The 24,145-nt window shown below is 48.4% G+C and overlaps 7 protein-coding genes across 7 annotated transcripts; 5 read left to right on the plus strand and 2 right to left on the minus strand.

Moving 5' to 3' along the window:
• Positions 1 to 876: 876 nt before the first annotated feature.
• Positions 877 to 3,000, plus strand: FSST1_001993 (transcription factor domain-containing protein; the record flags this gene model as incomplete). The annotated part of the gene is made up of 2 exons (XM_083227938.1): positions 877 to 1,036; positions 1,109 to 3,000. The coding sequence occupies 2 exons, from the start codon at positions 877 to 879 to the stop codon at positions 2,998 to 3,000; spliced, it is 2,052 nt and encodes a 683-aa protein (XP_083092175.1).
• Positions 3,001 to 5,791: 2,791 nt separating this feature from the next.
• Positions 5,792 to 6,720, plus strand: FSST1_001994 (uncharacterized protein; the record flags this gene model as incomplete). Its single annotated transcript, XM_083227939.1, has 2 exons — positions 5,792 to 6,050; positions 6,101 to 6,720. 2 exons carry the CDS (start codon positions 5,792 to 5,794, stop codon positions 6,718 to 6,720), a joined length of 879 nt encoding a protein of 292 aa, XP_083092176.1.
• A 1,001-nt stretch (positions 6,721 to 7,721) lies between these two features.
• Positions 7,722 to 9,008, plus strand: FSST1_001995 (uncharacterized protein; the record flags this gene model as incomplete). The annotated part of the gene is made up of 1 exon (XM_083227940.1): positions 7,722 to 9,008. The coding sequence occupies one exon, from the start codon at positions 7,722 to 7,724 to the stop codon at positions 9,006 to 9,008; it is 1,287 nt and encodes a 428-aa protein (XP_083092177.1).
• Positions 9,009 to 9,779: 771 nt separating this feature from the next.
• Positions 9,780 to 13,561, minus strand: FSST1_001996 (F-box protein; the record flags this gene model as incomplete). Its single annotated transcript, XM_083227941.1, has 2 exons — positions 9,780 to 13,314; positions 13,461 to 13,561. The coding sequence occupies 2 exons, from the start codon at positions 13,559 to 13,561 to the stop codon at positions 9,780 to 9,782; spliced, it is 3,636 nt and encodes a 1,211-aa protein (XP_083092178.1).
• Positions 13,562 to 18,671: 5,110 nt separating this feature from the next.
• On the plus strand, positions 18,672 to 19,265 carry FSST1_001997 (uncharacterized protein; the record flags this gene model as incomplete). The annotated part of the gene is made up of 2 exons (XM_083227943.1): positions 18,672 to 18,845; positions 18,954 to 19,265. 2 exons carry the CDS (start codon positions 18,672 to 18,674, stop codon positions 19,263 to 19,265), a joined length of 486 nt encoding a protein of 161 aa, XP_083092179.1.
• A 59-nt stretch (positions 19,266 to 19,324) lies between these two features.
• On the minus strand, positions 19,325 to 20,255 carry FSST1_001998 (uncharacterized protein; the record flags this gene model as incomplete). The annotated part of the gene is made up of 3 exons (XM_083227944.1): positions 19,325 to 19,453; positions 19,507 to 19,658; positions 19,730 to 20,255. The coding sequence occupies 3 exons, from the start codon at positions 20,253 to 20,255 to the stop codon at positions 19,325 to 19,327; spliced, it is 807 nt and encodes a 268-aa protein (XP_083092180.1).
• Positions 20,256 to 22,032: 1,777 nt separating this feature from the next.
• On the plus strand, positions 22,033 to 23,305 carry FSST1_001999 (EXS family-domain-containing protein; the record flags this gene model as incomplete). The annotated part of the gene is made up of 2 exons (XM_083227945.1): positions 22,033 to 22,123; positions 22,179 to 23,305. 2 exons carry the CDS (start codon positions 22,033 to 22,035, stop codon positions 23,303 to 23,305), a joined length of 1,218 nt encoding a protein of 405 aa, XP_083092181.1.
• Between the last annotated feature and the right edge of the window lie 840 nt (positions 23,306 to 24,145).

Genomic DNA, 24,145 nt, shown 5'->3' on the forward strand with positions numbered 1-24,145 from the left:
CTCTTTGGACTGCAGGATCCCTGCTCGCCCTATGCCGTCTTGTGCACATCTATTCCTAGAGTGGAGATCCGATGGGCACAGAGACACTATCTTTGACCGACTCTTCTCATTGGCTTCTCTAAGCGCAGTCGCTGCCTTTTGGTGCCATGGCAGACTCGTTGTGCATGATGCAAAAATAGCAACACGACGATGGGAAGTCATGATCGAATCGACGTTTGAAGGGCCGCGAGAGAAGCGGCCAAAATATAAGGATTTAGCCCTCCAGCAGCCGCCCAAGAATTTAACCCTCTTTCTTCTTCGTGTTGTGTTCAGAGATCCCAAGTGTCGCCAAAGGCTCTCTTGATCCCCTTTCCATTCCTCTCTTACCGCCCCTCCTCAACCACCTTCTACTCCTACATCTTTGTTGTTGCAAACAATCTCCAGTAAAGAGCAAGCCGGACTTGCTTTTGACCAGTCAATCTTTAGACAATTTCCCAACGAACGGACGAAACGAACAATCACAACAGTTGTGCTTTGATCAAGTCGGCCTGGCTGCCACTTACACGACTGCCCACAAATTTCGCTCAGAGATCCATTTTGATCCTGACCGATACCAAAAGACATACGCTAATTTAATTCTCGACTTGTTGAAACGGAACATACAAACTCGGATTCGATATCCCCCCGGCCACGTTTCTCAACGCCCAACCTCTTGGCTCTGGGATTTTTGCTCCTCTCGTCTACTCAGCCTTTTGAGCGATCGACTCCACACCAGAGTCAAGTACAGTGCGCAAGTGGTCCCTGATTGCACAGTCCCACTCCCCCCTTGTACATCACACACCCCATCCTGGTCCCCTAGCACGCCAATACTCTACGGACCAGCATCGCAGCCTACAAATGTCTACGCTGCCCCCCGATCATCGCAAAGGCGTCTCGCGAGCTTCCGAGAACACCGTCAACATGACTGTATCTCAGTCAACAAAGGCCAAGCCGGCCTCAAAAGTCTGCAATGGCAAGCCAAAGACAAAGACTCAGATGCACCGTCGCTCAAGAACAGGTACGCTCACTAACCTACATGGTAATCACAATAAGTAAAAAAAAGATTTGAGCTAACATCTCACTTACACAGGCTGCTATACTTGCCGTTTGCGACGCAAGAAATGCGACGAGGGAACCCCCATGTGCACAGCCTGCAAGCATCTCGGCTTGCAATGCGAGTACAAGCGACCCATGTGGTGGAGCAACAATGATATGCGAAGGAAGCACAAGGAGGACATCAAGATGATCATCAAGCGCAAGAAGCTCTCTGAGAAGTCATCCCACAACATCCAGAACTCTGTCACTAGCTCTCCTCCTGGCCTCACCCACTCTCTTCCCACATCAGCCACCTTCACAGATCCTCTCGACCGCACAAGATCCGCTTCCATCGACTCACAATTCCCGGGCGCTTTCAACTTCAACAGCCCCCCAAGCGGTAACGAGTATGGCTTTGGTGCGCCAATGCACCCCGAGTTCATGTTCGGAAGCTATTCGCCATATGAGATCGATGTCAAGACAGAGCGACAAATGTTTGTCAACGACGTCCCTACAGTTCGAGAATCTCACATCTCCACTTTCAGCACTTACCACACTCCTCCTCCTGCTGGCACTGTCCTCCCTCATGGTCCTTTGGATGGCGAGTGGACTGAGCAGGTCTTCCAAGAGCGCAAGCAATCTCTCTCAGAAGAGACCCTCAACTGTAACTTCTTCGACTTTTCACACGGTCCCTCAACAGAGTCGAGGCAGATTCAGCTTGAGCTTGACGAGAACGACCAGAACCTATTGGACCACTTTATCCAATTCGTGCTGCCAACAATCTTCCCTATCCTCGAGTCCAACCAGCACTGCTCAGTCGGCTCTGACCTCGTTCTTCCCGCTCTTCAATCCAATAGTGCCTACCTTCATTGCTGCCTGAGTGTTGCTGCCCAGCACCTCAAGTCGCACACCAACTCCCCCACCGAGGACCTTGACAACGATATTATGCGACACCGCTATGCCACTATCTGGGCTCTTTGCGAGGCGCTCAAGAAGGACGAGAACCACCAGCAGATTCTCGAGGCTACTCTTGGTCTCATCTTTTTCCAGTCTGTCGTCGGCCGATATGATGATGGCTTGCTGGACATCCCTTGGCACCAGCACTTCCAAGCTGCTATCAGCCTGGTGCAGAAGCTTGATCTTCATGGCATGGTCACTGATCCTACCCGCGCTTCTATGCAAACCCCCTTCAACATGTCTCTCTCTGCATGGATTGACATCCTTGGTGCTACCATGAAGGGTCGATCACCAACATTTGCACACACTTATCGCGAGAAGCACCTTTCTCAATTCAACCCCAGCCTCGGCCTGCGTGAGCTTATGGGATGTGACGACCGGGTTATGTACCTCATTTCTGAGATCGCCTGCCTCGAGTCCCTCAAGAAGGACGGCATGGACGACTTCACCCTCTGCCAGCACGTATCTGCCCTCGGCGAGCAAATTAGCTTGACTGAGATGGGTGATGCGGGTCCCAAGATGCCCTTCAACGCCAACGGCAGCCTTTCGCCCAAGCAGCTCTCCAAGAACATGACCATGGCCTTCCGTATTGCTGCACGCATTTACCTCTGCAGCCTGGTCCCTGGCTTCAACCCCCGACAACCTTCCACCATGGGATTGGTTGAGAAGCTTACAAACGTGCTTCAGCACATTCCCTCGGGACCTAATGGATTTGACCGCAACCTTGCTTGGGTCTACCTCATTGGCGGTTCCACCAGCGTCCCTGGTAGCACATTCCGAGCTTTCTTCGAGGATCGCCTTGCTCAGCTTGGCGACTCTGCTCGATTTGGCACCATGGGACGTGTTTCCACCCTCTTGCATGAGGTGTGGGTTCAGAATGACAGTCTCGCGGGTGTTAGCACACCCGGATCGACGACTGAGGCGGCCCAGCTGCATATCCACTGGCGGGATGTCATGGAATCCAAGGGATGGGACTTTTTGTTGATCTAAGCATTGCTTCTGCCAAACCTTTTTTTGGCTGGCCTATGAGGGGTAGTAGGAGCAATGCTGGGTGAAACCATCAAGTTCTAATCTAACCTTTCCCTTTAAGTCCATGAGAGCGGCCAGGACCACCTCACCAGGCGAAGCAGGCATTTGCCAGCCGTCGAGGACAGGCTTCACTATTCATTTTCTTGTCTGTTGCCCCGAAAGGGCAGAGACCTTTCTTTCTTTCTTTACTTTTATTATTATTCACTTCATATACAATGATACCTACTGGGATGGGTTACTAGAGGAAGCCGCAAGGCGTTTTGAGATGGAAGTGGAGTACAAAGAGCGACACTTGGACGCACCACACATCTCGACACATTTGAATACAGTTTGATTGGAGGGGATGAGGCGTTACGGACATGCATTGGATGATTAGCGGGCGGAGAAGAAGCATGAGAAAGAGTCACGACCATATGCAGGAACAAATGGGGCGGCAGCAGGATGCCGTGTTATATGTTAGTCTATTGGATGTGAAAGGCCGAGTAATTTGAGACTCGGAAACATTCGTTGCTGTTTTTTGTTTTTATTATGATACCAAGCGGGCAATGGTATAGGGAGAGACATGGCGCATGGCAGGAAATGGACGCCATGTAGGATGGGATGATGATGATACGAAAAGAGAGGCTCTGGGAAGCTGGACATGGGCTAGCTCCCAGACAGGATGTTTCACGAAGAGGGTGGTATACAATATCCAATACCTTGCTGAGATCAAGGTCAACAATGAAACAATGCATATTGCTGCTACATTTGGCATTCCCTACTGTGAGAGAAATGTGATGATACTTCTGCATTTAGTTATTCCCTCAATGAAAATGATGAGATGGGATAGATAATCTGATGAGTAACATCACACCATACAAGTGCAGCGTTAGGAGCTTTTTGAGGTCGGACTGCAAGTCTCCTAAAAGGGAATTCCAAGACCGAGAGGCATGGCTGGAATAGGAATTAATGCCTCGCTCTGATTAGATGATACTGGCCACATTCGATGGTTCTTTTTGTTCTGTGCTTACTTGTGAGATCCTTGTTCCCTAGCAAGTCAGCATCATCACACCACAAAAGAGCCGGGAAGAGGAGATGGTGCATCTTTGTTCTGTGGGGGATGCGTCGAGGAGGGTATGATTGAGGGGGATTACGAGATGCGGACTCGCGCGCACTGCAGTATAATGCAGGTGTTTTTTTACAGGTACCGCAATGAATTAAGCAATACACACGTGCTTTTAAATTGAGGCCCTCTTCATTTCCCCTTGTACCGGATGCAAAGAGAGCATTGCCGTATGCAATGTTATGTTATGCCATGCAAATGTAAATGCAGTGCGAGTACAATTCAGTATACGATGAGGAAACAACTTCGTTATCTATATGAACCTATGAGCCATCTACAGAAAAGCCTCACTTCGTTTAACAGAGTCCAACACATGCAGCTTCTCAGTCTTGGTCCGTCATGTCGTCCCGTCATGCCTAATGCTGCTGTTGCAGTGCATTATAACGAGAAACACAGAGAGGAACCAACACAGCAACGCAGCGACGGAACAAATCGAGAAAGAAACACGTAGTCTACTCTCGTTAATACATCCCCAAGAACTGCATGCAAGCAGTCAAAAGGAAAAGAGACAGAGACGAAGGCGAAAAAGCGAATACGCTTCCGTTGGCGATTTCAGGGCTTTAGGACAGTGCGTAGAGTAATTGGCTCTGGTGACTTACACGCCCCCTCAACCTCTGGGCAGATTTTTCCAGCAATTTTTGGCATACATATTATTGCAGGTATCATCAGACGTGGACTCAGTTTTGCCTCTGCCGAGGTCTAACTTGGTCTAGAAGGGATCTGGGATTTGTGAGATGTATTTCTGCGAAAGGGAGGAGACGACGGCCCAAAGCCACTCAACAGGGATGAATTTTTAGCGAATAATAATACAAGGGACGTGGATGATCGGGCAGACAAACCACAAAGTGACATGGGTAGACAAGCAACGGGAATTAAAACGAGAAAAAGCATAATACAGTGAATATAGGGCCTGTAACTAGTCTAGTGAGTCATTCGAGTTCTAGTATGGAGACAATGAAATGCTGGACAAGACAACGCATTGGTTCTTTGTTCTCGTGACATGGAAAGGCTAGGGACATTGATTCATTGATTGGTCTTTGTATTCTCGACCTTAGTTTCAGAATATGTTGTTCAAACTTTTGCCTTTTTACACGTGATAATTCCAACACTTCATCCTAGATTGCTTCATTACACGTCAGTAGAGGAAAGACAAAGAGGCAGCCCACAACTAGGATTAGCTAGATCAGAGACAGCTGTTGAAGAAATGGCTTTAGATGGACATAGATAGCTCTTGACGTAGTTGTTGTTGAGTGAGTGTCTTAGTTAGCCTGGCTATAATAGCCTGGATCGGTGACAAATTAAACAAGCGCCATCATCATCAATATCAACTCTGTAATTGAACGACATATCTATTCTCTCATCTTACTCTCTTTTACGCACGAGGCTCGTCTAATATGCCACTTCTCTTCGCATACTGTTTTTTTTTTTAGGACAATTCGTAATTTATAACAAGACGGTTGAACCTGATATACACAACATCAACTCTCAACAGTACCCCATATAATCATGTCCATATGTTAAAGTTAAAGACGACGTCAACGGCGCTCTATATCGGATGAAACGGCAACGTCCCTCTTATATATACATTCTAGGTAGATCCAGCCAAGCTCAACAGGTTTATTATCCAATTCGAAATATTCCTATGCAATAATGGCATATAATCAAGATTCAAGAATAGGCCGAACCAGCAGCGACGACAATGATGGTGATAATTACAACGAGGCCAATATCGGGCTTATATCAGAGCTACCACGGAAGAGCAGCCGCAAAGAACTATGTTCAAAAACATTGCTAATCATGCTTGTGATAATATCAAACGTTGTGTGGATTACTGTGATATCAGGGACTTGGTATGGAGCTCGAGATATGCTTGAGAGGTGCGGGATCAACAAATATCCTGCAGATTTTGGTATGTGTCTTATAATATTAAGTCAGGCCGTTGATTAATTGCTATATTAGTTTCGAATGAGCCAGTACCGCTGAAGCTCAAGACAACCAACTTTGATGACTTGCTGCGCTACAATACAACCAGTCACCAAGTCTACCGAGAGATGGATCCTTCGTTACCTCAATACTTTGGTAATCCAAGTCCAGCAATCGACGCAACGTGGAAGAAGCTCCTTCGCTACCAATATCCTGCTGTCAGTGATGAAGAGATAGCAAGCAACCCAGCCCTGTCGTTTACGTCAACAGACAAACACCCAGTCACTGGTAAATACTACGGCGCCCTCGACGTGTTTCATAATCTGCATTGTCTAAACATGGTGCGAAGACACATCGACAAGGACTATTACGGAGGAGGTCATATAAAAAAGAGACATGGCAAGGGAATGAATATGGAGAGTTCCTTTGATGCTGCTGCAATGGATCACCTCTATCACTGCATGAACCATATCCGGCAGAGTCTTCAATGTCGTCCGGATCTTAGTCCTGCTGCTATGCACGTATTTTTGGACACGGATGAATCGGAGTTCTTTTTGGGCAACGCAAAGAGTCATTCATGCTATGACTGGCAAAGTATCATGGATTGGGCTGAAGCAAGGGAATCGACATTAGGCTACACTCAACCTATTGATTGAGTCATGGTCTGAGTCTATTAATTGTCGCATAATTCGAGAAGGCTACTATTAATCCTCCAATGTACTGTAATCGTTTAGTCATTCATCATCATTATGTGATTGGATCTTGACCCAAGTCTAGAAAACTACGCGCCCATCTTCAGCGCTTGGCTATTAATTACAGCGCCCGAGACAGGGGTCCCCCAACGCTAGAAATTTACTGGCCTTTAGCGGTCAGTAATCGAGTCCAAACCAATCAGCGACTTGTTTCGCCGCGCGCTTAACAACTTCTGCGACTCCAACCAACCACAGCATTTGGCTTCGCTTAGACCAATTATTTCAACCATGGCAACACTATCTTCAAACATCTTGCAACGATGGACCCATCTTGTACTTGTTTCTTCTCTAATAGTTCGTTCTATGGGCATAGCCTCGCCCCAGCGCGTGTCGGGCGATAGGCCCCGGACACTCTCGGTGACTGGCTCCCAGCATCTGTATCCAACCGCCCAACAGCCTCTAATGCGGCGGTCGAGCCTGAAATATCGTGGTTGAATGGGTCGAGATGATCCCGACGGACAAGGCGGCAAGGAAAAGAAAAGACTATTCATTGTGGTGAGATGAAGTGACCTCATGGTCTGGTCTGGTTTCTGGTCTCTGACCTGCCTTTGTCTGCCGTTGTTCTCCCTCTTTTACTCTTTTGCCTTCTTGTTCTTCATCTGTATTTACTGTTCTAGTTCTTCACTTTTGTCTACTCTACCAAACAATCAAACATAAACGCTTGTTCAGCTGTTTCATCACTTTATCTTTATCATACGCGCCGGTTGTGTTTGACTTGACAAACCCATCATCACTACCCCCATCTTTTTTCTCACTCTGCATGCTATAGCATCACTTACACATTCTCGAACCAACAACAATACTAATACCCACTGCAACATCAACTGTAACTACTGCAACAACAACAACAACAACAACAACAACAACAACAACCAACAGCCACTTGCATAACCAACAGGCCAAATATGATTTTGGCTCGACTTCCTACACCCTTACGGGCTCTACTCATCACAGCTATCTGCGCCTCCACAACCTCCGCTCTACCAGCTACTCGCATCTTCGCCCGTGAAGATACTTGCGATGCCGACCAGACTTCATGCAATAGCGACATTGCCAACTTTTGTTGTCCCAAGGGCAACTCATGTCGACTCCTCGCCGGCAAGACGACAGCAGTATGCTGTCCAGAAGGTCAAACCTGTAACGTCATCCAACCCATCACCTGCGATATCCGAGGTCAAGACCAGAAAGAATTCCCAAATGCACCTGTCAAGACAATAGTCTTCAATCTTGATCTTGAGAAATGTGGCAAGAAGTGCTGTCCCTTTGGATACTCATGCGAGGACGACCAGTGTGTTATTGACAACGACCAATCTGATATTCCAAAAGGTGCTGAGCTTCCCAACGAGACCTCTACCCCTGTCCCCAGTGCTATAACCACAGCTACTGGGGCTGTTGAGACCATCTCAATCAGTGCTGCACCATCGGCGAGTGCTGAGCCTACAGAAGCAGTCGGAGCTGGGTCAGACAACAGCTCAGACTCCGACAGTGACGGGAATGAAGAGTCCAAGTCTGACAACTCAGGTCCTGCTACAACGTCCATTGTTGGTGGAGTAGTAGGAGGCTGCATTATCCTCCTTATCATCGCTATTGTCATATTCCTCTACGTCCGCCGACAAAACAAGCGCGAGGCAGCAAGTTCAGAAAAAGGCGGCCACATCTACGGCCACGGTCGACGTCTCAACAGTGACGTCTCCTTTGGAAACATCATCTCTGAGCCCATTAGCCAACCCAACTCGTACCGTGCCGACTTCATCCTCAAGACACCTTCTACCCAGCGGACAAGCATAGTACCTGTTCCTGCTCGCCAGGTTTCCAATGCCAGCACTCGTTTACATCCTCCCCCTCCTCGTATCCGCATCTCAATTCCCAACCCTTTCGACTCTCCCAATCCATCTCCCAATGCTCAGCCTAGCCCTCCGGATAACGAGGAGTCTCTCCGCCATGGAAACGTCCGCCTACCGCCCATCCGTGCTATGAAGGCGTCCTCGTACTACAGCCGTCAGCCTTCTGAACCTGAACTCCAACGTGAGCCGAGCACTGAGAACATCGACATCTTCGCAGATCCAAGCACCATGGTCAAGCCTCGTCCGTTAACACGAGCAACCACTTTTACAGATCTTATGGACGAAGCTGATCTCGGCGCTGTGCGCAGAGGGAAGCCTTATGTCCCTGGAACAACACCCAGGATCTAAACCATATCACATTCACTCTCACAATTTCCTTAAGTCATATAGAGTTCCCTCATCTCCCCAATAGAGATTACACACAACACCATCTGCAGCGCAGGATGGGGTCCTTTCGTTTTGTACACATGGCAACATGAATCTAGATACGCTAGAACCGGCTCTGGCGTCGTGGTTGCATATATGGGATGGAGTAGCTGCTGTTTATACCCTGGGTTTCTGTAAAGACCCAAACTACTGCTTTTGTTTTAATGCTTGGAATTTTCCTGTCTGTTTAAAGAGCTTTACCCTAGTTTGAATTGATATGCGAATATTCATTCATCCTGTTTGTCTGACTATACATAAAAGTAACGAGACAGAGTAACAATGACAAAAAAGTGACCAAAAGATGTGTGCATGTTTGATGATATATAGGAGCAAATATGAACTCGAAGCCAAATGGTTCCCATTGTCATAACCTTTTAGCATCTCCTCCTATCTGTAGTGTCGCACGTTCTGTTCACCGTTTTTGTTGACTCCCATGTTTCCCGAACCATGATAAAACACGCTATGCCTGCCTATCACACAATGTAAACAAAGTAGCGAGTCAATAGACAAGGCCGACGAGAGCCAGTGTGCGAATAAAGGAAACAAAAAGATAAAAAAAAAACAAATGACTGTAACGATTGGGTATGTGTGTGCGTAATCAAGATCCAAAACCTGCCTTTATGACGCCAATATCTGGCTATTACCTCTTGTTCCTTCTCATTCAATGTAGCCAATTTGTGTACGCAGCTCTGCTTACATGACGATGCATTTCCTGTCCTTGTCCTTGTCCTTTTCTTTCTCCCCAGAACCGATCGATATGTCGGTCCACCCAGCACTACTTGCGGCATCTGCCGCCTTCTTCTTCTTCTGCTTCTTGTGTTTGGCTGTCCAGCCCCGTTTCTTAGCATCCATGATATTCTTAGCGGCACTTCGCTCAGCGCGGCTTGGCCTGCGGTTTACTGTGGGAGATGTTCTTGTCACCGGTACCGGAGGAGCATTTAACCACGCCGGCACTTGCTGATTTGGCAGCGGCAGCGGTAGCACTGGTGGGTTACCTCCATGGGAGGAGGCGATGCTGTAGATAGTTTCAAGACGCTCAACCATCGGCCGCTGGTTTGACCCAGGAACCGGGCGCGGATGCCGAGGGATAGGAGCCAGCAAAGGTGTTTCGTTCCGCCGGCCAGATGTTTGACGGCTGGGTAAGTCAAAAGCACCTGATACACCTCTAGGAGTACTAATAATAAGAGGTTGATCAGGTTCAAGATGGCTAGAGCCTGACGGGCCTGCTGACATGGAGCCGGGCATGGAGTTCGATATGTATCCACTGCCATCGAAACTTCCGACAGGTCGTCTTGGAACTTGGAACCCTCCAGAAAAGCGTCTAGGATTGCCCTGACTGACCCTTTTGCTCAAACTCGCAAGCTGGCTTGAACTGGGCAGAGGGGGGAGACCTGATATGGACTCATCTTGGACGGGCCGCTCAGTGGGTGCTGACAGTGGGAACGGGAACCCACCTGCCGGGCTGACAATAAAGTCAGATTCAGGGCCTGTAACCCGAGGCCATGTTTGGGCGTTTGACAGCCGCCTCACTCTGGGCGCTAAGTCAGCCCCAGGTTGTGTCACAGATGCGGCCACTTGCGCAGGCTCCAAATTGGCCGCCGGCACTCGGGGACCTGGGCCAAAGTGGTCATGAGCTGAGATGTCTGTTTGCAGTGGCGTGTGTAGTGGTGACGGTGAACCATCTTCGTTTGTAGAATCAGCAGGAGGAACCACAGCTCTGGACGTAGATGTAATGGCCGACACAGCTGACGAGACTGATGTCTGCCGTATTCTTGCCTCTGAAGTCTCCCCTGTGGATTGGGCCACTGGCTGTTGCGGAGAAGCAGGAGGGGTCACGTCGTAGAGATCAGCATCCCCATCGTGCGGGGGTGACGGGTTTGTGTTCACCTGGGCTGTTTGAAGAGCTTGCGGCCGACTGACAGCATTCGAATCGCTCACTGCAGGATGGATATGTAGCCTCTGAGACTGATTCCCACTCTTAGGGTCGGCAGATTGAGTATTGCCAGAGGGCTCATTTGTCGTCTGAGTTGACAATGCTGGCATAGGGGGTACGGGAATAGGGGCTGGAGAGGAGGCACCTCCAAGTCCTATAGGTGCAACAGACGGACCACGCATGAAAGCTGGCAAATCTGGCCCTGGGTCGTCTTTTTGATAAGGTGGTGGGGGAGGCACCCAATTATCAGCATCACTCTCGTGTGGATGTTCTCTTCGGCCGTCGGCACGACGATACTCGATGCGTCGACCATCTGCTGTTCGAGGGTGTAGAGATCTATCCACTGCGGCGGCAGTCGCAGCACGACGGAGCGTTGTCTGTGAGCGAGGGCTAGCATGTGCATACGGAGCATCCAACGCCTCCATCTGCTCAATCGTCGGCCCATCTCCACCATCGTCAGGACTTTCAGGCTCGACTACTCGTCGACTGGCGGGCTGGACAGGAGGCAGCCCAATCCTCCGAGGAAGTAGAGGGTCGTCATCATCATCATCATCATGTGCACTCTGCACCATTTGTGGAGCACTCGGCACCTCTGGAACATCAAGAGTCACACGCGGTGGCCGTGAAGCTGATGTAGCAGCTCGGAGCAAAGACGACCCGCCACGGCCACCTCGCTTTTGAGCAACGGTCCTCCGTCGAACAATGGCGACCTCTGTCGCAAGGTCACGTTGTTCTTCTTCCAACACCTCGGGGTGATCAGTACCAACTTCGATAGTGACCTCGGATTTGACCCCATTGGAAATTCTGTAATCAAAGTCCAAGAGTGTAACCCGGCCCCCATCCACAAAATCCATATCTTCCTCCTCGGTAACCAGTCGCGGGGCCCCGACTCCCCTTGCACTGATTACCAGTCGCTCCTGGGTGGAAGAGTTCCCGTAATCCGCAACCCATTTTACTGTCTTCACGTCTGTGACTTCTGCAGCTTTGAAGCCAGAAACAAAGGTGTTCCTCAGCTTGTCGCACAATATTTGCCATTTTGGTACTCGACCATCCTCGGTATCCCTTGCTCGAGTAGACGCCCGTCGCGAATTACCACTACGGTCACTGTTTTGCCGTCCGAGGCCAGACGACGAGCTATCATTTGATGAGGATGGATTGTCTGGGACTGCATCCAAATCTTCTGGGACGCCATAAATCCAGACCTCCTTTCCTTGAAATCCGACTGACACCAAGTCACCTCGATATGTCGTAGCTGGAAGCGTTGATGGAATAAGGCTGGCTTGTGAAGATGCACTTGGTACTGGTCCTGTAAAGTATGTCGTCCCATTCCTGAGATCGTCGATTCGAACGGCTCGGAAAGTCTCGAAACTCCGGTCATAGGTAAAAGTCCAACTCGCTTCCTCTTCATGTCCGTCCTGAAGCAGAACAGCGTGACTGCAGTCTCGGCTTGTGTTGGGAAACAGAATTGATGTTGTCCATAACGGGCTTAAGTTATCTTCAGACATGTGAGGGCCGGGATCGTAGTATGGTGCCGTGATAATGACAGTGCTGGGCGGTGCAGAATGAATTGTTGTCCCAAGGATTTGAGTTCCGTCAAAAGAAAAGGATAAAGCATCGACGGCATCGCATTTCACGGCTCTTCGATCAGTAGACAAGGCTTCAGGTCTCAAGGACGATACCTCAATACCTCCTTCATACGCTGCCGCCAGAACGGATCCGCATGGTGATAGAGCAATTGTGCGAGGAGTGTTGTCGAGAATTATAGACTGCGCTCTTTTGGGTGGGCTCTGCTGTAAGTCGTAAAGGTCAACCTGCATCTCAGTGGACAAAACGGCCAAGAGAGTGCCTTTATCGTTGATACATGCTGCGACAGGCCGGCGAAGAATCTTGAACTCCCTCTTCACTTCGAGGCCGTTCCCCCTTAGATCAATCACGTAAATCCTACCAGAGTTGTAGGCCAAAAGGTGGTGCCCCTTAGGAGAGGTGCTGTACTGCATACCCTCGCCTCCCGGACATGACGAAGAACTGATGGATGTTGAGATAAGTTTGAATGTGGTTTCTTTGGGTCTTAGATATGCCTCGAAAAGGTTCCTCTTGACTTCTCGTGCAAATAAACGGCGTAGTTCGGGAAGTTTGTCATCGTCGCATGGAGGGAGCGTGGGGTGGCTCGCTGAGTATGAAGGGCATGTTGATAGTTGGTGACGGTAGAGATGAGCCCGCTGAGAAACCACTCTCCATTTACGGTTGAGAAGTACGAGGGACGCGAAAGCGTTGGGATCGGCAAGCTGGAGTATCCTGGTTGAGAGGCGCGAGCGTTAGCACATGATAATAGAATACGGGGTCGTGCCTTGATAATCGATGTTCTGATCGGTTATCGATGCGCAAAGACAGATAGATAATGGGAGCAAGTCTGCTGGCAGAGGTGCCCGAGGACTACTCACTGCTCGATGATCTCGTCGGGAAGGCTGTCAAAGGGCGGAGTTGGAGGAATGGGCATCTTCTCAATGCTCGAGCGACGGATGTCGGTTACCGACGCGTCCATGACGCTTTGTCGCTCTACGTGAGGAAGCCAGTGAGCATATCAATTTGATGAATCACAGCGGCGCTTATTATAAAGACACGATGCGTTGAAAGGAAGGCGAGTAGTCAGAGGGTTTGTGGTGATAGATTGTAGATGCGAATCGGTTGTTAGGTCTGGACTCTTTGAAGTGTGGCTGAGGCTTCCTGACTTCTCCAAATTTGGGCTGAGACGTGATGATGGCGGGTCTTTTTCTTCCTTGAAAGAGGAAAGGTATGGATGGATGTAAGCACTAAGCAGAGACACCTTGACCTACTCTGTACAAAACAAAGACTGCCGAAATGCACGAGATGTAATATCAATGAGAGAGAAAGTTGGTACGTATACAAAAACTTGAGAAAGGGAGACTCGTTCATAGGCCTACCCAAATTCAATTCAATTCAATTCAATTCAGCAAACAGGCTCCATGGCTGGCTGTTACCGCCATCGCCCCCTGAATTCAAACGTCGAATGAATTGACATGTACATTGGCTATCAGGCTGTGTAGCGAGCAGGAGCGCATCCTTGTCATCGGTGCATATCATATTTGGCATGCGGAGCGCATTATCGTTTTCTTTTAACAAAGGCCTGAAGGCGAGAACCGTCGACTGCGAAGAGCTTTATAGTTAACAATACATTAGTAGGTACAGTATGAGACCTGTATTATACCTAGGTACTAGGTATGGATATGAACTCTGAGATACCACTATCATTGTACTGTGATTGGTCATCCCTGTTTGGATCAAGATGAATACACTCCACCTGTCAAAGCTCAAAGCTCTGTCTTTTTCATCTGTCTATGTCTATTGTCTAGAGCACTTTGCGACAAGTGGTGTAAATCGTGAGCAGGCGGGAAGAATGACATTAGACACTAAAAATGTACTGATCATAATGTGAGGAAATACGTGGCTTTTTCTAATGCAAATGATGGGCAGCTGGGTTCAATAACCACGAGAGAAGCGCTTGCAGGACCAGCTGAATATGCAGGGTGAAGCCTCCAAATTGCAACCACTAATAAGTCGCCCAATGGTTTAGTCTAGACTCCAGATGATGTAAGATCCGTGGAGTCCGAAAATAACACAAATATGGAGGCTTGCACTAAAAGACAGTAATCTACTACCTAGGAATGCCGGGCTGTTTGTCTCCTCACCCCACACACAGCCTGGTCTCTACAGCAATCCATCTAAACTCATACCTTCCTATCATAATGTCTCGCAAGACACATTGTGCCTAAACGTTATAGAAGCCAAGCCTGAGTTAGGTGAGTGAGACATGTAACAAACACCGCAGATGAGAAACATAGTGCGTAGGTCCAGGCAGGTGGTAACAAAGGTTGTCTTAGAATAGACGTAACAGGTCCAAATTCATCTCTCTCTACCTTCTCAATCGTCAGCGCTGTTCTCTGTCGTGTCGTGTCGTGCCGATACGTTGCGTGCATTTTCGTAACAAACTCGAGAAGAGGGAACACAACGCCCAATCACATCAGGATAAGCGATACAGTTGGTTCGCGTGTTCTCTCCACCACTTGTTTACGCAGCTTAAATGCCGATGTCGCATATCATACCATTATTCTACTATTGGATGGATGAATGTACCCATAAGCAGTGTTTGTGCAAATAAAGGTTTGTGCAAGGTGTAGGTCGTGTGCACCTCCACATATAAAACGCTCGATTGAACGAATAACTGGTATGCAGCATGGATGTTGCCGAAAAGAAGCTGTCTCGACAATATGTCGGCCTGGGTGCCAAGATGTGTTTTTTTGATTCTCTCCACTACGACCTTGGCTGCTTGAACTCAACTGCAACTTACATAACTTGTTTACTATGGAACATGAGCTATCTAGTTTTTTTTACTAATATGATGTGTCGAATTTATTCACTAGTATGCAGGACTCTCAAATGGAAACTTTCCCTCTTGTGTGCCGTTTCTTGGTAAAACTTACGATTGCGTAAAACTAGCCAACTGTTGGTTTTATAAGCATGTTGTGCAACCCTCACCTTGCCCCATCGTCGTACTCGCTACCGAGGCGAGATCTACCACCTACCTACCTATTTATTATTAGGTCATTAATCACACATCCAAAATATGTACTATCTAGGAGGTACGTAGCAAAGATGGAGTGCGATGCCCTATACCAATCAGTAAACATTCCGATGCCAAGACTCATATCTCATTATCGATATAGCCATCACCATTGGCTATTGCTCCATAGACTACTACATTGCTAGCAGTATGTGTATAAAAACAACTCAATATTGAGTCAGAATTGATAATGGTTTTGGGCGTGGGATGTGACAATCCGAGTCCCATGTCCTGGCGTTTATATCCCTGAACATTCTATTCTAAACGCGGGTACTATGGGTCATTATATATTAGGCTAAACTATTTAACAACAAACTTAGAACTGCTAACAAACCTTGGCATTCATCTACCAAAAAAGTATCTAGGCATAATCTTGCTTGTGATGTAATGTGATATGATATGGCCTGATATGATGAGACTGTGTGCATGTGGGAATTGCTGACACGGTCCTAGGTTAAAATAAAAACATCGACTAATGCATCTTGTCTTTCTGAAATCCTTCGTGTTTGTCACGCCCCATAAGAGAGTTTTCCTGATGCTTAGGTAGTTTCACTGTTGGGTGGCAGTAAGGCCCGGATATAATCTAAGCCTACTACGAATTTCCGGCCAAGCCATTTCGCATGCACCTTCCTCATCTCTGAGAATAGGCCGGGTTTAACAATCCGAGCTGCAGTGACCAACTGCCATACTCCACGGACTTGCCCTGTCCTGCCTGCCCTGTCTGCCTGTTACCTGCCTGCACACTGCAGAAGGGGAACGGCCCGCTCGTGCTTGCTTAACTCTAAATTATCCTACTTCATCCATCAACGTTTCTGTTGGCAGACAAGACAGGCAGTAGGTAAAGATCAATTCATCGTTAACCCACCAAGAATAACATCCTAACTGCTTAGGTATAACTACAAGTCTCGTCGGTCCGGCATGCTTTCCTTGCTGCTGCTGCACTGCACTGTGGATACGGTACTAATAACTACTACTATTGCATTGCGGATGCGCAGCGGATACCTCCATGCTAAGCAAGCAGCAAGGTACCTACAGTACGGAGTACAATGCTACTGTATGCACAGCTCGGTTGCAGCGGACCGCACAGACGGACAAGAGACCCTGCAAAAAAGAAAAGAATTAAGCTCGATAGCCGATGACGAGGCCAGACTCTGCTACCAACCACCGATTCAGCCCTGCTTCTGGCACGCTTGGCATAATGTGGAAATGATATGGAAGCTTGTTAGCTTCGTAGATCGTCTGTGGGGGTTGCAGAGACATGTGGGAACTTGCACGGATTGCAAGCTTCACTGACAAGAAGCGGAATGATTAGTGGAAACTTTCGGTCCAATCCTGAATTTGGTTTACGTCCATCGTCAAGCTCAGGAGGTTTTCTCAATGCCAAGCCCTTTGGGCCGCGATTCATCCACCCTCGGTTTGGCACCTCGGGTAATTCTGCTGACGACGGAAGTCCCAAGTGATTAGATCGGCTTATACTTATTAGCTGTGTAAATGGTGAAAAGAGACAAGATGACTCCCATTTAATGACATAACTGATATTCGCAGCATCTTTCTAGTGACCAGTCTTCTACTTTGTAATTCCGTGGTCATACTCTCGCATTCTACATACCAAGACATTCTACGTCATGTCAATAATAACTGATCTTTTTGAGGCAAACCACCTAATCAAATCTCCAATTTGTAGGCAGATACCTACCTAGCTAGTCATGCTGGTGGGCGCAAGACTAAGGCGTCGACCAACAACTGACACACTTGAACTACTACAATGACAAGATATGGCCTGTGAGGTCTTCTACTTGTGGTAACTTTCGAGGCCAGGCCATCGAAGCTGTTTGGTGGTGCAAGACTCAGGGACCCTCGAGTTAAGGCGGAGGCTCGGGGATGCGGAACTCGCGAGTCAGTACAGGGCACCATGAAAACACACCGAAAAAAAAGCATCCAGATCCTTACCGAGCCAAGTCCACGACTCGATCTCTGGCTTCTATTTCCTTAGGTCAAGGGGTGGGTCACCATCTAATTTCCCCGTATGATGTTAAACTAATCATCCATGATAAATTATCAACTCTAACAAACTCGGAAAAGCTTGCGAGCTATAACGAGACTTGGCTAACGTCCTCCAGTGACCACTGTTTGATCCTTGATAGGACCCAAGTTAGTAACCTGGAGAGAAAACGTGGCAAGGCTGTCGACACTACCGTAAATAAGAGAACGTTTTGACGTTGCTTCTAGAAATCAAACTAAAGTGATCTTCAGGCATCGGAGATCTAGACTTAGCCGTGCCATGTTGCATTGAGAGTTGGGATTAGAAAGCCTGAGAACTGGCTCGTTTTGCTTTCATACATGCTCGCCTCAACTTGACCTGGCTTGACTTGACTTGACCCGACTCGCCTCACCCACCCAAAGCACAATCCCCGCCAACTAATTACGGGCTTGCAGCTAGGGAACACGCAAACATGAGGCCTAGATAGTGAGACTCGGTGACTGCTAGTTAATCCCAATTAACTAAATTCGAAACTAGCGGCGGCATATGCAGTCATCGCGTGCTGTAAAGCAAACGTTCCGTCACGTAACGGCCGGGCTGGATTGGCCCTTTCTGACCTTCGGCCAAGCCTGGCGTGTGTATAGAAAAAAAGGAGTGTCTCGCAACAACAGATAGATCCTTTGTTGACTCCTGTATAGACCCGCCAAGAAACGTAAGAGTGCATACTTGGAAGATAGCAAACATGGATGATACTGTACATGTTGTCTCTTTTCCCGGCCAACCCTAGAACCAGGTTTACGATCGGATAGGGATTCACAACGGAAGCATCAAGGAACCTCCGCGGGCGATCTGATCTGCCGAGAAGCCTGAGGCATCCCCTTTGTAATTATAGCTGCCTAAGGTAGCTTTGTCCAAAGTCTTCTGCTTTAGCCGTGTCTTTTCCTGGCTACCTGTACTGTAGGTCCTGTACTGGCTGTCCTTCAACATTCTCTTGGCGGCACACAACTTATGCAATGAAAGTACCTTCCGAGAATGTCAACCCCTTTGTATAGGATGGTGCCTCTGAGCCCTCACATACAAGCACTCCAGCAAGATGCAACGACTGAAGTTTTGACACTTCATCATGTCCAGACGAGAACCGGATTATTCACTTACGGCTTACCTAAATCATGCGAGCTGCTATGTGAGGCCCTTTTACGAGATCTGGTATACACTACGCCCCTGGTTATTTTTGCTTACATCTCGCTTCTTTAAAGTAATTTATCGAAGAAGTAAAAATATTCTATTACTTGGAAATGTACTAATATTTGCTAGGCAGAAGACCTCCAAATGTGGGCAAAGAGTTTCGGAATGGTCGTCAAAGATATTAAGATGCCTGAGATTAGCCCACAGGCTTTCCGTCTTGAAAAGGGCAACACTTCAACGTTGCTAAAAGGTTATACCGCGCTTGTTGTGGCTCTCGGAAATGCCAAGTACGACGTCGAGCTCATTTCCAGAGACAAGGCGTCTACTCAGCAGGAGACGTGGGAATCGTCTTGCGCTCTTCACCTCCGAGAGACAGGGTTAAAAGCCCAGGGAGGACACATTAGATTTCTTTATATCCCGCTCCACCTAGAGCCTGAATAGAGTTCGTTTTCGGCCGCAACTCCTATTTCATGATGTGTATCATGTCATGTTCTGTATCTTCACTGCTCTCTGAGCTGCTTGTCGATCTTGTCGTTGACGCCCTCAAACTTGACTTCGATCTCGATTTCGCCTTCGACCTCGTCTGACCTGGCTCTAGGGCCCTCTCTACTTGTTCTAGACTGTCCGCCCTGTTAGTTCAAGATCTGTTGTATTATCGGCACAATCACGTTGTTTACCTAACTTTCCCATCGCAAAAATCATAGACGAGGTTTGGGATCCTCAGTATCTCCGACGGTAGACTGCTTTTCGGGCGATGGGCAGACATCGACTCTTCGCGTAGGATTTTGAAGCATTCGGTGGTAAAATGCTGGCCAAAAGTAAAGTAGGCGCTCACTATTTTGGTTGTTATAAGAACAAAAGACCTCGTGTAAACAGACCGCGGGAGGGTGTCCATCAAAGCCTACCTCTTAACGGGAGCTCATATGCCCGCGGCCCCAATACTTTTTCAAGTTCATCTCCAATCTGCACACACTTTGGTAGTGCGAATCGCTTCGATCTTAGTGTATCGCTTCCTCCACTGACGCATTTTGCCATGGCCGTCATTACCTCGTCCGTCGTGAGTCCTTGACTATGAGCCACGTGACACAATGCGACCATGACCATGCAATGTGTCTGAGTCTCTCTTCCAGGTTCAAAGTCCTTGGAGGCGGCAGCGTAAGTATCGAGGAGAGTGTACCAGTCCATGTTTCGGCGTGATCCGATGTGGGAGATGGTTAGCCGACTATGCAAACGTAAAATGTCCTCCGGAGTCGAAGGCCTGTTGTTGTCCCAGTCCTCATCTCCTTGGGGTAGTTTGGCCATCCATGACCTAACCCATTTTATCTGGTCATTCAGGCCTCGTCTTCGGACGTACTTCTGGGCAACTGGCCTTCCAGGGTTTTCGGTGATAAACTCAGAGGCGGCGAAACTTGACGATTGTGGAGTGTTCATGATGTACGGACACGGGATGAGACTTTCAGGTCTGGGCTGAGATAATAAGGGATCCATTTATGTCATGAAGAACCCAAGTTGGGTTCCCCCAACCGTCAGACAGAGGGCTGGGCAATCTATATGGGGGGCTTCAAGTCGGCAGCCGATTGAGCCGCCGAATTTTGGTACCTGAGTAAGGAAGATTGCCTCCGCAAGGGTTCTCTTTTGTGTATTTGAGCCACACCTCGTTTTACTTCACGCCCTCCCAGAAGGGCTGACGGGGTTGTCGGCAGACAAAAGGATGACCTCTGCAGGGCCCGTCAGAAAAAGACAGAAAGCCGAAAGCCATTGTGTCATTGCCAGTTAGACATGACAGTGGCGTCGGTCGTATACCCATCGACGGGGTGTAGAACCAAGCTAACCGAATCGTCTGATGCCACATCCTCTTCTTCAGCCTTGTTATAAAAGCATTCCATTTAACAGCCTTAGATTAGGGATACCTGGGAATGCGGATAGCGGACATGGTGTGATTTGGTTCTGGCCCTGTTTCTGATTTGCGTCACCTTTCCCAAGTCAAATCAGTAAATGCGATTCCCCCTCCTCAACTTACTGCCGCTATGCAGGTATGCTGTCGTACCGGGATGTTTATTGGTCATAAACCCGCTCGACCGGGGATGAATCCATGATTGCAAAGAATTTTCTTCTAAATCTTCAACAGGCCTTGGCTGGAGCTGGACCATCGGTCGATAGCGCAATGCGTCAGGGCCCAGCCTACCAAGATAAGGGAGAGGCGACAAAAGCAATTCGCAAGCCTACACTGTATCCGTCGTGCTCGATGGAGACTTGGTCTGCCGGGGCAAGGGGAGTTATTGTCCCGCTGTCTTTTCTCAGTTCCCAAAATTCGGGCTAGCGAATGGTAGCAACCCGGGTTTAACCCCTAGATCTACGGTGAGGAACGCTTGTAGCCGGACCAGGCCAGGGCCTTTGGGCTTGAGCACTAGTCTAGCGTAAGCCATAGGTCTGCAGATACGCAGACTTGGAAAGTTCGGGGGGGGCTTTGTTTCAACGGCCTGACAAGAAGTGCGGCTGCAACTCGAGTTGTACTCTAGCGTTTCGGACCAATCCTCCAACCAAAGTTGGGTCTGTTTGTTTGTTTGTTTGTTTGCACCCCTCTTTGTTCTGTCATTATAAAACCAATTCATCGATCCAAGACCGCAGCCGGGACTAGGCAAGCGGAGGACATGTCGGAATGCCCCGAGCCTCGGCATGCTGTCAATTTGTCTGCCATTTTGGCATATCGCTATACGCTGATCGTTCAGCAGACCAACAGGGACCAAGCATGTTCAAGCTAAAAAGCAACGTGGGAATGGTATGGACAGGGTGATGGATGGGTAAAGTGGAGCTAGTGGACTTTCAACTCGATGCACCCGGATGCATGTGGAGCTGCTAGCTTTCGGGATTATGTATTTCAGATATACGCCTTATGTCAGCGAGGTGAATCACGTGTGGCTTGACTCGAGGCTGTGCATCTGGCATGATAAGATAAGATACCAAATGACTGACGTTTATCGGTTGAAGTTGCATGACACCCCTGAAAAAAAGAATGTGGACCCGCCCGTGTTAATCTAAAGTGACAATTGAGGACAGCTTGGACTGTCGCAAGACCTCATGAACTTTCCCTATCCTTCAGTCCTTCCTTTGATATTCTCGCAACTGTAGTACTTCATTACTACTGCTCTTCTTGAGCACTCGCCGCTCCTACTCTCTCATACTCTACGTTCGATGGCGGTTCGTTACAATGGACGGTGATCCGGCTGTCGATCCGGGGCTTGACTCTTTCAGCTTGACGTTCCCTTTACCATACCGTGTTGGCTTTATCGCAACTCTAGGTAAGCATGGAAACCCTATTTCTCGACTGCGTTGTGCATGGCTAACTGTCAAAAGCCGTTTGGGGGTGGGGGTTGAACCTTCATTGCCTCTATCTATTTAACGTCGACGTTCCTCAGTTAATTCGATATCCCGGCCGAGCATCGCCGCAGCACATACCGCACCATGGCTCAACGTACCGCCTTGCGATTGTCCTCTCAGCTTTGTTTGCCTTGTCCATATCTCTCTTCTGGCTATGCACATGGGGTGTAGCTGAACGTGTGATTGCGTTTGGCTGGATGCCTTTAGCATACCTTGCAGTTCTGATCGCAATGTTTGTTGTCCCATTACGAAATCTTCCCAGTGGTGGGAGACGAAGGTTTCTAGCTACTTTGAGGCGTGTGAGCATAGGAGGTCTTGCTGAGCCTCAAGATGGAAAATTTGGAGACATCCTTCTAGCTGATGTTCTCACATCATACGCAAAAGTCTTTGGGGACCTCTTCATCACCCTATGCATGTTCTTCACGGCTCAGGGGTCGTCTACGCAACGACCTGATCGTAACTGCGGAGGGATAGTCCTCGTGCCTTTCATCATGGGAGTGCCGAGTTTGATACGATTCCGTCAGTGTTTGATCGAATATTTTCGTGTTCGACGGGCTCCGTATAAAGAGTCCACAGGATGGGGCGGCCAGCACCTGGCTAACGCGCTCAAATATTCAACGGCATTCCCTGTTTTAATCACCAGTGCTTGGCAAAGATCAGTTGAGGATCCCGAGTCCAAGGCAGCTCTCCACAAGGCTTGGCTTGTTGCTGTCGTCATCAATTCGGCCTACTCCTTTTATTGGGACGTGGCTAAGGATTGGGATATGACTCTCTTCTCTTCCAGACAAGACCGAGAATCTCCTACTCATCCCTTTGGACTGCGAGATCGCTTGGTCTTCAGAACCCCCAATCTCTACTATCTAGTTATTGCCATGGACCTGATGTTGAGATGCACGTGGTCAATGAAGCTCAGCAGTCGCTTGGACAAGTTCAGCGATCTAGAGGGAGGTATCTTCCTCATTGAGTTCCTGGAGGTTTTTCGTCGATGGGTATGGATATTCCTCCGTGTTGAGACAGAATGGTTGAGGAATAATTCAACTGGCCTTGGAGTTGACGACATTTTACTTGGAAATTATCAGGGCAAGGACGATGAAGACGATTGATCTCTTGACCGAGAATTCGGGCAAAGAAACGACAATTAGACGATGGGCTTACCCAGGCGTCTGGGCAATATTCATAGAACTACGACTCTCAATGATATCTTCAATGACGAACCTTCACCGCAGTTTTATTGAAGCAGACTGATTTCCCTTCCCCTCATGCTCTTTTCACGACTCAATTTCCTGCTAGGGATTTATGGCTATGCTAGGTGCGCCAACATTTTGTCTTGCTGAGGTATTCGCTGCCCAAGACTCAAAATGCCACGATGCCATCCCCGGTAATCGGAAAACCTTACGGCATCATGGCAATCGACCTGACGATCTTGCCGCCATAAGCCAGATGGGTAATCTGGCGCCTCTCGATAACAAACTTGCCCTTCCCGGACGAAGCTTCGGTCTAAACGCTAATGAGCCATGCCAAGTCCAAGTTGGTGCAGCGAATAAACAATATGCGGAAAAGACGATGCCTTTGCGAAATCCAGAACATCGCGGTGAACCGTGAGAGAGCTGGCCTTGGAGACGCAACTGATGGCGCCATCTTATTTACTTCCCGCCATTAATCTGCTGGTCGTTCTTAACGATTGTTGTGTCTGTGGCCGCATGGTTTTCCGACAACGAGGACTTATTTGAGTGTCATGTAAGTCCAGATCGCCACATTCAGATGCCGAAGATGGTTGGAATCTTTTCTTATTCAATCTAAACTGTTGGCAAAGTATCCATTTTCTTCTTCCTTTGTGTACAATTCGCGAGGCGCGAGCGGTTTGTCTTTGCCGATCAAGACTGGAATGTTGCTCAGGTTTCTGGCCAATGTGTCGGTCAGCTCACGGAGCCTAGACTCAAGCC

This window comes from Fusarium sambucinum, chromosome IV (assembly GCF_050947815.1).
Source record: "Fusarium sambucinum isolate potato_lamoka chromosome IV, whole genome shotgun sequence".
NCBI lineage: Eukaryota > Fungi > Ascomycota > Sordariomycetes > Hypocreales > Nectriaceae > Fusarium > Fusarium sambucinum.